This window comes from Macadamia integrifolia, chromosome 12 (genome assembly GCF_013358625.1).
Source record: "Macadamia integrifolia cultivar HAES 741 chromosome 12, SCU_Mint_v3, whole genome shotgun sequence".
In the NCBI taxonomy this organism is placed as follows: Eukaryota; Viridiplantae; Streptophyta; class Magnoliopsida; order Proteales; family Proteaceae; genus Macadamia; species Macadamia integrifolia.
Genome location: NC_056568.1, coordinates 12,720,153 through 12,735,068, shown reverse-complemented (window position 1 = coordinate 12,735,068; position 14,916 = coordinate 12,720,153). Strand labels below are relative to the sequence as shown.

At 37.5% G+C, this 14,916-nt stretch overlaps 1 protein-coding gene across 1 annotated transcript in view; it reads left to right on the top strand.

The window, feature by feature from the left end:
• The window catches only part of LOC122057863 (ABC transporter B family member 25, mitochondrial-like), a 39,468-nt gene that overhangs the window by 15,790 nt on the left and 8,762 nt on the right, over positions 1 to 14,916 (top strand). Inside the window, exons 12-18 of the mRNA XM_042620195.1 lie at positions 3,056 to 3,141; positions 7,643 to 7,731; positions 11,764 to 11,819; positions 12,752 to 12,832; positions 13,001 to 13,066; positions 13,156 to 13,248; positions 14,605 to 14,669. Coding sequence (XP_042476129.1) covers positions 3,056 to 3,141; positions 7,643 to 7,731; positions 11,764 to 11,819; positions 12,752 to 12,832; positions 13,001 to 13,066; positions 13,156 to 13,248; positions 14,605 to 14,669 — 536 coding nt within the window. The remainder of the gene's footprint in view (positions 1 to 3,055; positions 3,142 to 7,642; positions 7,732 to 11,763; positions 11,820 to 12,751; positions 12,833 to 13,000; positions 13,067 to 13,155; positions 13,249 to 14,604; positions 14,670 to 14,916) is intronic.

The window sequence follows — 14,916 nt, the reverse complement described above, 5'->3', positions numbered from 1 at the left end:
ACTTGTAAACGAAGTTAAAGGTAATGGGTGTCAAACTCATCTATGGTTTTCAAGTGAATTATGGGCGACATGTGGGTGGTTCGTTAAAACAGATGGAATTTCAGAAATTGCTTTGTCCCTCTGTTGATATTTAGACAAAAAAAGAGTTGGTTCTTCTCCTTATTATTCTTTGTTTTCATCACTGTTATAGTTAATTTGTGAGTCATGGAAGAAAAGCGAACTCAAGTTCCACCAACTGTATTCCAAACGAAGGAAAATTGAAACACTAATTCCACTTGATACCGTATTGAACTAATTTAAGATATAGATACTTGTTCATTTGAAGTGGCATAAGATTTAAGTTAATGATGATGTTTCATAGAGAATTAAAATGGGATTGATGAAGTGGAGAGGTGTGTTAAGAGTGTTGTGTGATGGGCGTTTCCTTTAAAGCTTAAAAGAAAGTTCTATAGGACAATCATTTGACCGACTGTGATGTACATAGTGGAATGCTGGGCAGTTAAGAAGCGTCATATATTTAAGCAAAGTGTAGCAGAGATAACAATGTTGAGATGGATGTGCGGCAAAACTAGGAAAGAGAAAGTAAGGAATGACCATATTAGAGCTGATTTGGGAGTTGCCTCGATTCATGATAAATTCTGAGAAAGTCGTTTGAGGTGGTATGATCATGTTCAATGGAGGTCTAGGAATGCACCTGTAAGGAGGAGTGATTTGATTCAGATTGAAGGATCTAAAAGAGCTAGGGGTAGGCCTAAAATGACCATAGGAGAAGTAGTGAGGAGAGACATGAATAGTTTAGGTATTGTCCTAAGTATGACCTTAAATAGATCTGATTGGAGGGCAGTGATCCAGGCACCAACCCCATTTATGTGGGATTTTTCTGATTTGTTTGTGTTGTGTTTATTCCTATTCCTTTTCCTTTTCCTTTTTTTGCTGTCTTTGTTTGGATCCACACAGCCGACCCCATATAAGGCTGAGTTATTGTTTTACGAGATATGGTTTTGCAAGTAATGAATACAATTGAACCCAGAGTATATGAAAAACGGAAAGGAAAAAGAGGGACCCAAAAAGGGAACAAACCCTCGGGGTGGGGCAGATGATGGAGGAGGGAAGGCCCCATGAGATAACAATGAGCTTGTTCCTTGGGGTGTCACGAACCGGGTGGTGGCGAAGTAAGCTTAGCTTGGAGGAGATGTCAAAATAGATGGATTTCCAAATCCTTTCTAGAGAATGAGAGTTGGGGGTCCATCTACGAAATTGCGTTCCATCCAAAGCTGGTTGATGGTGGCGCAAAAGGTGCCGACTGTGTCACATATGGATGAGCCATTGAAGGTCATGTCAACCCAAATCCATTCATGGCCAAGGGGGAGGATGGTACGAGGAGAGGGCCAACAAGAGCGGAGAACCTTCTTCCAGATGGAAGCAGGGAAGGGGCAGGAGAAGAAGAGATGGTCAACATCTTCAGTACCGTTCCAGCACAGACAAGAGGAGGTAGGGACCTGAATATGGCAGAAGTAAAGGAAGGACTGCGTTGGGAGGCAGTAGGAGAGGGCTCGCCAGGCGATGAAGCTATGACGAGGAATGTGCCCTCTAATCCATATGATTTTTCGCCAAGGGATTAATGGGTCTTTGGGATCCAATGGAGGTAGGAATATGGCGGTAGTTGTAACCTATTAGGTAGTTGTAACCTATTAGTGCAGTGCTAATCCGGAAACAGTGAGATCCAATGGGGGATCATCTTGCGACAGGACAAACCAGATTTGAGGGAAAATTGACAACTATGCAGGGAAAAAAGAAACCAGATATACAGAACTTTGATCGAATGATCAAATCTGTTAGTAGAATTGGACTGCAGAAAATGATTTAGATCTGATGGGCAGATTTCAAGTTATGGAAGAACCCAATATGAATTAGGAAACTGACAATCCAGGCTGTAATTTCAGAAATCGATAGCAGGCTTTTACAGGTGCAGAACATAATCAATGGATGGATTGCATTGATGATTATCAAGAGTTCAAAGCCTTGAGAGAATTTCTGAAGTCAGAAATAGAATATCAAACCGAAGTCTAAAATTTTGAAGTAGACTTGAAGTAGGATAGCTGAAATAGATATGAAAATTGAACTTGAAACCAGAACCATGGGTAGAATTCAGAAACAGAAACTGAAGAAGAATGGGGCAGTATAACAGCTAACATAATATTATTTAATGATAAAAATAGAATTAAGAAATAAAAAGAACTACACTTGCACAGGAGGGATCTGACCTGTTTAACTGATGGAGAAGAAGATTTGAAAGAGATACATTGCCGTCGATCCTTATTGCCAACATTACTGGCTTTGATTGAGCATTAGTTTTATTCTTTGCTAAGTGATTTACTTAGTCAACTTCACCATTTTCATCGAAATGGAATTCTGAGAAGAGGATGCACTGCTGAGAATCAGTTGCTCCACAGAGTTTTGAGAGATCATTCGAATTATGCAGGGTTTAATCAATCTGTGTGCTAGAGCTAAAAGCATGCTTAAAGTTCTTTGCGAACACATAGATAGAGCACAATATTATGCAGGTGCTTGTAGGTTAAATATTATTTAGTTTCTTCTGTAAGGGTGGGGAGGACTATATATGGGATGCAGTACATCCTCGAGAACCAGAGGCTTTTGCATGGGTGCTAGCTTCGAGCAGGATCCTTATGTTGGACCAATTACAGATTAGGGGAGTGCAGCTTGGAAACAAAATCTCTTTTGTCTGGGATTTAGAAATATCTAGTCATCTATTTCTATGGGTGAAGTAGCTGTTTTCTCCTTCTTTTGGAATATATATTCTTCTAAATAGTCTTTGGAATCAGTGCAAAAGCATGATGCCAGAAGTAAGATGGAAACTGTTTTTAGTCATTATTCCTGCACCCTTTTGTCATTAAGGAATTCTATTATGCTTCTTTTCAATATCTTAACTTTTGTGCAAGCTACCTGGATCATGTTCCAACAGTTCAGCTTTTGTATATAAAACTTTGAATTTGTTTGTTGATTGGACATACAACCTTTTATGTCTGTTCTGTAGGAGAGGCCTCAAATTAGAGATAAACCTGATGCAAAGCCTTTAAAGTTATATGGAGGGAACATCCAGTTTGAGAATGTTCAATTTGGGTAAATACTGGCTTTTTTCTTTTATGTCTGTGTCTGTGTGTTCGCACTTGTTTATGTCAAATATCTTTTAAGGAAATGTTTCATTCAATTAAGATATTATTCATAAATATGCAGATATACCCCCTATTTGAATCCAATAAAAATAGTTTAAAAAACAAATTCTAAGAGGATAAAAAGTCAAACCCCCTAGTCCAAAAACAAAACCTGAATTTTTTGTTGTATGAGTGATTTTCAACTTTCAAATCTTTGGGTTTTTCTCAATTCTGAAAATATTATAAATCGTATCATGGTAAAACATTGCTAAAAACCAAAAGTCGTAAAATGATATTTTTTTTTATTTATTATTATTATTATTATTTTTATCTATAAAATTATTTCATTTAGACGCTTTTAACAGCATTCACGCACTTTAAAATAAGTTTGATCGGAACATAACTTTGTCATTAAAACTTACATTTAAGTAATCTTAGACTTGTTGGAAAGCTGGTCCTGACCAGTCAAACTTATTATAAATGTTGATCTTTTATGACTTAATGTTGATATTTGATGATTTGATGTGGCTTAACGTTTATTTTTTATCACTTGATGTGGCTTAATGTTGATTTTTGATGATACAAGGTATATGTAGCATACTAAATATTGTTAAAAAAGAGGGAAAATAAAAAATAACACTTGGTCGACTTAAAGCGGGTGACTTGTCGCCTAAGCACTTAGGCAGCCCTTCAAAGCCTTGGCGCCATGACAACTATGGTTCACATGTGCGTGTGTATGTGTGTGGCTCTTTTGCGGACTTGGTTGTCATGGTGCCACCTAGGTGTCAAGGTGTGCTGTGATTCCTGTTGCCTCATTTATCAAGGTGTCCGGGCATAGAAGATGAAGGAAATTTATCTGGAATATAGAAATGTATCTGGTATATAGCTCTTGCCTTGGGCGCCTTGGCCTCACTTCACACCTTGATAGCTATGTTCTCAACCTTGCTAGGCTCTAGCATAGTAAATGGGGTATGTAGTTCATATCTTTTGCTTTTCAGTTATCCCACTGCAAAGTTCTAAAGAGATCTCTTGTCTAATGGTTTTATGTGTGGCCACACTCATACGGGATGTATCGGTTAATGTATCTAGTTGTGCCTTTGTGCTATGTGGAAGTCGTATGTGGCAATTCCGATCATTGGGTAACTAGGGAATGGTCTAGATTAGGCTATATATCAAATGGCATACCCTCCCATGTATTTTTCATGCACCCACTCCATGGTCCAATGCACTCGCTTTACGGCCCTGGATTTTTTAATGTTGTTTTCCCCATATGCACAACACTTTGTTGGGCTGAAATTATTTTGTTTAGAACTAAATCAGAAATAAAATTCTAGTAAGCGAGATAATTAAAATCTCGTACAAAACTAATCATATCTAGAAACTCTTCACCAAATAATACCCTACTTGGGAGCAGCTATTGGGATTAAATAATTGCTTGCCCAATTGTGGAATAAACACAATCGCATAGTTTCAAAATATAAGTGTCTCATTGGTCATACATTTGAATTAAATGTAAGTCTACTCCATGGAAGAATATATGGAGAGTGTTTAAGGATTTTATCATGGCATATTCCAAGCTTACAAATATAGAATTAGAAATTTCCCATATTATGTCATATAATGACATGCTTCTTTCCCATATAATGTAATCCAATGGGGTAGTTATCCATGTAACAATGGAAGGTGATGTTTCCAAAAATTGCAAGACATGTGAGCCATCGATTTTTTATTTTATTTTTAATCTAAACCGTCTATTCCCACTCTGAATTGGGAAAATGTACAGTAATGTCTATAGCACTGGTACACATGCATGGACATACCCGAGATGAGTGCCAATACAAAAGGGCGTATTTGATGGAATTAGACTCCAAAATTTATATGTGGCTAATTTAGAGAGGCTCCTAGAGAGACTTGGTGGTGGGATGTGGAGGTTTAGGCAACCATCAAGACTAAGAAAGATAATTTTAAGATTTGGCAAAGGATTGGGGAAGTTGAAGACAAGGAGAGATATAAGGCTGTTAGAAACAAAGCAAGAAAGGTTGTGGGGAAAGGTAGGGCGAGAAAATACGATGATTTCTACAACAACTTAAATACCAAGGAAGGGGAACATGTTATCTATGGGATAGTTAAAATTCGTGAAAGGAAGAGAAAGGATCTCAACCATGTTCGATGTCTCAAGAATGAGGAGGGTAGAGTGCTTGTGAAGGATGAAGACATAAAGAGGAGATAGGATGAGTATTTTTGTAACCTACTTAATGGAGACGGCCCTAATAGGAGTGGTTCAGGTATCCTGCTCGACAATAGGAGTCATAGGTATGCACGTAAGATCGGAGTGCACAAGGTTAAAGAAGCCCTAAGGAAAATGAAAAATAGGGAAGACACCAGGCCCGGATGATGTCCCAATCGAAGTGTGAAAGATTTTGGGAGCATGTGGGGTTGTTTGGTTAGTCAAGTTGTTTAACAAGATCATGAACACGAAAAAAATGCCTGATGAGTGGAGGAGAAGTGTTATTGTCCCAATTTACAAGAATAAAGGTAATATACAAAGCTACAACAACTATAGAGGCATTAAACTCACGAGCCATACTATGAAACTATGGGATAAGGTAATAGAAGTTCGCATAAGAAGCAAAACTGATATCTCCGGGAACCAATTCGGTTTCATGCCTGGGTGATCCACTACAAAAGTGATTTACCTTCTTAGGAGGCTTATGAAAAATACAGAATCTATGAGAGTGATCTCCATATGGTATTCATTGACCTAGAAAAGGCCTACGATAGGGTCCCCAGAGATTTAATATGGCAGGTCTTAGAGAAGAAAGGGGTGTCAAGTAAATATGTAGATATAATTAAAGACATGTATGGAGATGTGGTGACTAGTGTGAGATCAGTGGGAGGCCAAGGGGTTGAGTTTCTTATTACTTGCGGGTTACATCAAGGATTCACATTAAGACCCTACTTGTTTACACTTATTTTAGATGATTTAACTCGGAATATTCAAGCAGAGATCCTGTGGTGTATGCTTTTTGCAGATGATATTGTTATGGTCGGTAAAACAGTGACAGAGATTAATGATAAGTTGGAACTATGGAGATTTACTTTGGAATCGAGAGGTCTTAAGATAAGTAGAACGAAAACGGAATATATGAGATATAACTTTAATCAATTGGAGAGTGATAGTGAGGGAGTGAAAATTGAGGAGAGAGAGATCTCGCAAGGCGACTGTTTCAGATATTTGGGCTCTACCTTAAACAAAGAAGGTGAGATTGATGATGATGTTTCCCACATAATTAAAGTAAGATGGATAAAATGGAGAGGGGGCATCTGGAGTGTTATGTGATCGACGTATTCCTCTAAAGCTAAAGGGAAAATTCTACAGGACAGTCATAAGACCGGCTATGATGTATGGTGCAGAATGCTGGGCAGTCAAGAAGCGTAACATAGATAAGTTGAGTGTGGCTGAGATGAGGATGTTGAGATGGATGTGTAGCAAAACCTTGAGTGATAGAGTAAGAAACGACAAAGTTAGAACCGATTTGGGAATTGCTCCAATTCAGAATAAGCTCAGAGAATGTCGGTTATGATGGTATGGGCATGTTCAGAGGAGGCCTTTGGATGCTCCAGTACAAAGGAGTGACCAGATGTAGATGGATGGAGCGAAAAGGACTAGGGGCAGGCAAAAAATGACTATTGAGGAGTTAGTAAGAAGAGACATGCAAAAGTTAAGTCTTCACCCAAGTATGGTATCTAACAGAGCTGCTTGGAGGGCTAAGATCCGGGTTGTCGATTGTTCGTGAGTGGGATGTCCCAGACCCTTTTTTTTTTTTTTTTTTCACGCGGATCCATGTAGCCGACCCCATTTAGTTGGGATAAGGCTGAGATGTGTTGTTGTTAGACCATGTCCTCTCTATCCAACTGTTGGAATAGACATATCTTCTGTCCATGTGGCAGAATAAATGCTTTGTGACATTTAAAGAAAAAAAAACTGTGACAATAATAATTCACCTATTTAATGATATGTTTCTTTCCCAAGTGTTGTTGATTATATCCAAAACTTAAACATGTTCTTTTTTGACAAAAGGTTTATGCTCAGCTGTGTACGTACATGGTCATGCCTTCAACGGTTGAAGGGGTGATGTTATTACACTTCTGCCCCCATCACCACCACCACCATCTAATGGTCAAAAGGCGGGACCTTGTACATACATGGCGGTGCATAAAAACTGGGTCCTTTTAATTAAGAAAAGAAAGTATTGTTGGAGAAGAGGGTAAAAGTCTTCTGAATATGAACAGTTTTGTCCTAATCAAGTTACCAAGATCTAGTTTCAATCCATTTTGTAGAAATTCCATCAAATTCTTTTTCAAAATTTGTTGGACTTCTTCATTATTCCATTTATTGTTTTCTGGTGTATCATTGACTTCGTCAAACCTTCTTAGTTTTTACTGTTTTCTTTGTTCTAAACTTTCAGATACTTGACCGAGCGGAAGATTCTTGATGGGGTTTCTTTCAGTTTACCTGCAGGAAAAAGTGTGGCTATTGTTGGAACAAGTGGCAGTGGTAAGGTCATGAAATTGTCACAATTCTTTGGTTTCAAGGCATTGCAACATTATCTCTAAGAAGAATTTCTTAGTCCTATTGTGCTATGGTCCTACATCTATGCAGGGTCTTTCTAGTAACCAATTTTCTGTACAGCAAGGTTAAACTCCAAATACTAAAAACTTGGTAGCGTAGGAAATTGGGAAAACTTTAGTATAGGATTTTTTATTACATGAAGATTTTTACAACCCTAATTTCTAACACACGGTAGATGGATGGTGGCTTAAAGCCTTAAATGGGCTGAATGTATCCATTAACCTTTTTTTAGGGGACAAGTTTCAGAATTCAGACCAATAGCCCCCTATATTAGATGCTTAAATACCCTCATTTTTAGTAATTTGATATTCTTGATGGCTTCTGTGCATTGGCAATTATGCACATCAGCTGTAAAATTTCTTCAGGTGGTGTGCTTCTAGAATGGAATTTTTCAATAACTCAGTAATTCCAATTTAATTATTCAGTAGAAGATTTTTGTAAACATAATTTTATTTATTTATTTATTTTTTATTTTTTTTTAAAATTTGGTGTGAAAAATAAATAGATAAGGAATGATACAATTAAGATAAGATAAATCCTACGTGCATACCTTAATGTACAAAGGGAATTTTTTTTTTTTCAAAAGAAGGTGGGGACAGTTGAAGAGGATGAAGAAGAAGAATCTCATTCCTGAATTCCAGAGGAGAGTCTGAAATGGGAAATAGTGCTTCTTCCCTTCTAACATTCTCTTGCCATTCACCCCTTCTGTCCGTCAAAGTCTTCACCCTTGCCATTCTGCAATCTCAGTATCCATATCTAAGCTACACATTTTATCTATTTTTGGGAAAAGCATGGCAGGTCTTGCAGCTGTGTTTTAAAGTTTCCTCTTCCATTTCAATGTGTGCCAAACAGACTGAAGTATCTTTCCATTTAATCCAACCCGTTCTGGTTCTATTGATGACATCATTTCCAATCTCCCTCCTTGTTTATTACTTTAAAAATGGCGTACACAGTGCACAAGGCTCCCGCCATGGAGTCTGGGGAGGGTCATTGATGTAGATAGGGCTGCCAAAAGGAGGATTCAAACTGACCAAACCATGGTTCATATTTGTCCCAAGGTCTGGACCTGGTTTAGTCCCATCGAGCCCCACTTTTTGATCCTATGCTGGTCCATACATGCAGCCATCGAACCGGCATAGATGCCTCTTGATTAGAGCATATTTCGTTTCCTAATTGGTCTTCTAGAAGAGTCCCTCAAGCATCCATCAAACCAGTCTCTATGCAGCACCAAAACCAGAAAACACTGTTCATGATGTTACTGTTTGCTCAAACAGTAACTCCTGCAGATTTTGTTCAATGAAGATCTTCATTCAGCTGTCCCTTATTGTGGAAAAAGCAGTTTCAAGAGAAGAATTTCAGCAGCCATCAGATTGCTTAATTAGCCTAGGATTTAGTTTCCACTTTGATTGTCCAAGTTAGTTTCCTATTTTGTTAGTCAAGTAGTTTCCATTCGTAACTTAGATTAGTTTCCTTTAGTTGTTAGTTTGAAATTTACTATTACTTGCTTAGCAAGTTAGAAGTTAAGTTAGAAGGTTTTATTTCCAGCATTAGTTTCCTTTTTTGTTATGTCTTTGTTTCCAAGCAATTCAAGGCTCTTTACATCCCATCAATTATAATGAAAAGACAGATTTGAGTTAAACAAAAAAGTTGGCTTATGCTGTTGTGCTGAGGGATGCAGTTGGGTGAGATGCCTAAACCAGAGGAGATGCACATTCAATAATTCTTCTTCCCCCTTCTCAATCCTCCATCAATTACTCTTTTCTTCTTTCTTATTTTCTGTCTTAGCCTTTATGAGAGAATGTTTTGAGAGTTGTTTGAAGACTTGTAGCCCTCTAAGACTGCTGATCAGAAGAAATACACACATAGCCTAATGATTTTCAGTTATTAGGTTTTCCTGAGAAGAATGTTCGAGTGCATAACTTCCAGACCAGATCTCTGATCGCTGCAGGATTTTGTGGGTTTGTTGAGGACCTTAGGTGGACCACTGGATCCAAATTTGACGATCATCCGTCGCTTCTAGCCCTAGTTCTTGAAGAATCACAAAAAAATTCCTTTTTCTTGCAACCAACAGATCTCTCGATCCAGCTGGCAGAATTTGTTCAATTTTTTTATGCTTTGTACCTTCATATAGGATCTCTATTCAATTTAAAATTCAGCTTTATCTGAGTTGTGGTTTGTGAGTAATCAACGTCTTCTCCATTCAGCCAGAATTTTAGATCATGCGTGGGATTTGGTCCTTTGTGATCTAGTCCTACATCAGTCATAATGTATGCAGCCTTACCCCTACTTCACAGAGAGGCTGTTTAATGTTTGAACCCGTGACCACTTGGTCACAATGGAGCAACCTTTCCATTTCTTGAAGGTCCACACTCCTTGTTTATATGTTTTTTATAATTTTCCCTCTTTTAGTTGTGTAGCAGTTTCATTTCTTGACTTCTAGTGAGTAAGGACATGCTGCCCATGCCGAAATAAATGAAACTCTTGCTTACTGTAAGAAATAGGGAAATTTACATATACCTCCCCTGAGGTTTGACCCAATTACATCCATCCCCCTGGCCATTCAAAAATTATAAACTGATCCAGGAGACATAACACCTTGAGAAGCTTTTGAGGTTTGATCTATTAAGTGGAGCCATATTTTGGTTAATGCCCACAATGCCCTTGCCATTGTCTTCAACCTTCCAGTGAACAAAAGACCTCTTCTCTGTCTTCTCTGGCGAGGAAAGGGGTTGTGCACTGGCAATTTATTCCCTAACCTATCTGCGGTGATGCCTTTTTTTCTTTCTCATTTTTCTGTTTTTTTTTTCCCTCAATACACTCTGGACAAGCATAAAACCCTTCCAGGAAAGACCTTCCCTTCAACAGCCTAAGATTTGAGCACAACCAGAGAACCTCAACTTGCAAAGCCGAACAAATTTGTTACAGAACACAAGAACAAGAACCTAGGTGAAGTAAAAATCTAAGAAGAATAAACTCAGAGGTCAAAACCCTAATTTAAAGAGGAAAAAATGGGAATTTTTCCAAATGCAAGCCAAGATCCTGCAAAAAAAGGACAAAAAATCAGAACTTCTTGACTAAAATTGTCTCCCGACAGGAATCAGCAGCCAAAATTCCATCTTTTTTCGTTTTTTAAATGTATTAAACACCACATTCATGGCAATTAAAATGAATCCAAGAAAAAAAAAAAAAAAAAAAAAAAGATTTTGGGGGAAAAAAGAGCCAAATTGGTTGAGAAGACAAACGCACCTCAACTTTTCCCTTGTGTCGAATCATCGCGAACTCGTTCTGTTTGTACGAACCAGCAACCATTCCTGCATTTGCTTCCATGGTTTCCCAACAGAGAGAAAAACAGAGAGATTCAGAAAAGTGAGAGCTTTCCTTCTCGTCCTATCAATGATTTCTGGATTTTATCAGTTACATGGACAGAAGACAAGAAGGAAATTCTCACTAAAAGCAGTGAATCTTTCAACTCTGATCTCTAACAATCTGAGCATCAGTTTCTCTGCTCAACAAGATCACCAATCCTTCATTTCCTCTCCTTCTCCCCTTCCTCCTCCCTTTCCTCAAATTCTCCCTACATAAACTTAGGGTTTGAGAGAGAAAAGAGAGAAGAGCTTTAAAGCTCCGACAAGAATCAGAAATATGAGAATTCAGGGTATTTTGTTTATATTTAATCCCTTTTATTTTATTTTATTTTTTTTCATGCTTTCTCTCTCATCCCTTTATTAAAAAAAACAAGTAAAGGGTAATTATGCCCTTTTTATTTCAAAACTAACACCTCTCTCACGGTGTTATTTCTCCTGGGTCGATTTATAATTTTTGAAACGCGAGGAGGGTGGGTGTAATTGGGTCAAACCTCGGGGGAGGTATAGGTAAATTTCCCTCAGAACTATGTTTGTGTTACTGTTCTTAATTTCCTTCCCCACCATTTGTATTCATCATAACTTGTATGTGCAGGTAAGTCAACTATACTTAGATTGCTCTACAGATTTTTTGATGTCGACGCCGGAAGTGTAAGAATCAATACTTCTCTTTCCCTTTACTGTTGTCTCATAATGGTAAAATATGCTACCAATACTACTGTATCTTTCTATGTTTTATCGTGTTAGACAGTTTATATCTAGATTCTAGAGAACCATCTAGGTATCATGCAATACAAATACTAATGTCTATAAAACACATACGAAGCTATATTACAATTATCTTTTTCACTAGAATAAATTCTGTCAGAGTAATTTATTTTTTCCCTTTTGAAATTGAATATATATAGTGATTTAGTGCATGTATGTATGTATGTAATGAGAACCTAGTCTTGAATGCTTATGTATCAAGAACCTAGTCTTGAATGCTTATGTATCAAGAACCAAGTCTTGATTGCATATGTAACGAGAACCAAGTCTTGAATGCTGATGTCTCACCCCAATTTGCAGCATTTATAGAACGCATTTGTCGGTAGAGAGAGAAGAGAACTCAGAAGTATATGGTATATCATGGACGCAGGGTTCAATTCTGGTAGTGATCTTCAGTTTCTCTAATTACAACCTTGTAATTTAAAGGGCTGATACAAACAGGGAGATAAAGTGCATAAGTTATTGTGGATCATTTAGACATTCCAATTTCTTTTTTTATCTTTTTATTTCGAAGTCTTTGTTTTTCAGCTCTTGTTGGCGAATCCCCATTTTCACCCCCCTGAAAGTATTGTTTCTCTCTGAGAGCTTCCTGAAATGCTATTTGATTGTTTCATGTTAATTGTAATGATATTCAATTCTTTTTATTCTTACCATCCAATTGTATGGAGTGCTTGTCTATTTTACATTCAGCTCCTGATCATATCAGTGACCTTTCCTTGTTTCATCTTTTAAACATAAGTAATTTATGGAGCTTGAGACAAGTTTGCTCTAATTTTTTTTTTTATTCTTACCACTTATAATTGATTATTGGACAGATCAAAATAGATGGCCAAGATATAAGGGATGTAACATTGGAGAGTCTTCGGAAGTCTATTGGTGTTGTACCTCAGGACACTGTAAGTTTACAGATGCAATAACATGATGTCTCTTCGCCATCTTTCTAAATGAACTTGTTCATTACAATTTTGAACGTTTTCAATGTATTACTTTCATGTTTGTAATTTATTTGATTTTGATCCCTTTTTTTTTGGAAGAAGTGCTGTAATTAGATTATTCATGTGCAGGTACTGTTCAATGATACAATATTCCACAACATACATTATGGTTGCCTCTCAGCAACGGAAGAGGAGGTTAATGATGGGTTCTTATGTTGATTTAATCATCCTACTTCCATGGCTGTAGCCTGAAAACAATTTTTATTTCTGATTTGAAAATTCAGGTGTATGATGCTGCTAGACGTGCTGCTATCCATGACACAATCATGAACTTCCCAGAAAAATATGCAACTGTGGTTGGGGAAAGAGGACTCAAGGTTAGATGTTGTAATCTTGTGAATAGATTGGGTGTGTATGGGTGGGTTGAGGTAGATGGTGAGGATTGTATGTCTAAGCTGAATGCACCCTTTGATGAAATGTGTTGGAAAGAGCATAGCCAAGAGTAGCGAGGGTTCAACTAGGTTAACAAGGAGGGGTTGTTTAGCGAGACTAGGTCAGGCATGTTTTTTTGTATGTCTAAGCTGAATGCACCCTATGATGAAATGAGTTGGAAAGAGCATACTCAAGAGTAGCGAGGGTTCAACTGGGCTAACGCAGAGGGTGCTTAGACTGCTATCCCAACCTGCTTATGCTTGTTTATCATACAGGCTGGTAAAGGCAAAACTGTGACTCAACAATTTGTCAGTTGGTTAATTGCAACCTGTAAAATGGGTCCATCTTATCTATATCTATTATCCTCGTGCCTAAAAAATGGGTACTTGTGTTCAGGGTTTTTAAGTGCAGCACATATTGTAACATATCGGTATCGGTGGGTATCTGTAGGTATCCGTATTGATATGATACCTATCTTCAAAAACGGATTGTATCTTCCCAGTGTCGATCGTTATGGGTTCATACATGACTCATATGGATCGATATTGGTAAAATACAATCAATACGCCTCTTTTAAACCTGCAAAACAGAAACTGTGAGTGAGATACGAAGCCAAGAGTGGTCAAAGATCTTGGAAACTTGTTTTTTTTCTCTTTGATCTGACTTGGGAGAAATCATCTAGCATAAAAAATGACCCTGATATTCGCTATTTTAACAAGTTTTGGGATTTACAATGCTCAAATTACAGATTGAATCAGATTTGGGTGAAAAAGATGTAAAGTTGCGGACCATTCTTTTAATTTTTTATTTTTTGCGTCACTAGATTAGGTAAAAAATGACTCAAATCCTTGCATCAAACGGATTTATATTTCATATTGCATTTTATGCTTCAAAACTGTGATACTGTCTCTTAAAATCACCCTTTATTATACTATACTCGATACCAATACTTTAAACCGTGCGTGCATTCATTCGTGCTTTTGTTTGTGTGTGTATTGAAAAATTATAAACTGCTTTCTTAAGTACACTCAGTATCTTGGTATGTTGGCCATTGCTAAACGCTGGTATCTTCAGTTTTTGAGTAACATACTCTTGGTGTATATCCGTTTACTATAACACATGCAGTGGACAAAGTTATGCTCTTAGGGATTTGCTGATCTCCATCTTATTACTACCAATTTTTGAGGAGAGAAGATGCAGAGATTTTTGGAAATGAAGAAAAGTTTATTTGCCAGAATACTTTTCAGAAGCTTACTCTGCTTTTGAGCCTGCTCTGATAAAATAATATGCTTTCCTTACAGTTAAGTGGAGGTGAAAAGCAACGTGTGGCACTTGCTCGTGCATTTTTGAAAGCACCTGCTATTCTGTAAGTCTTCTTTGATTGTCATTTCCCGTGTTGCTCTTTGTACCATGTTCTGGAGCAGTATGGTTTTTCTTTGGTCAAATGTTCACTAAATGAGTAAGATTATGCTAAAAGTTCAGATGCAGGACAGGTTTTGATGGTTCTTCTTGTAAATACTCTCTAGGTTTACGAATTATGATATAGGAAACTTCACAAGAATCTGTCTAGTTTCTAGACTGCCTTCTGTATGTATCTTTCCCCACCCTGCTCA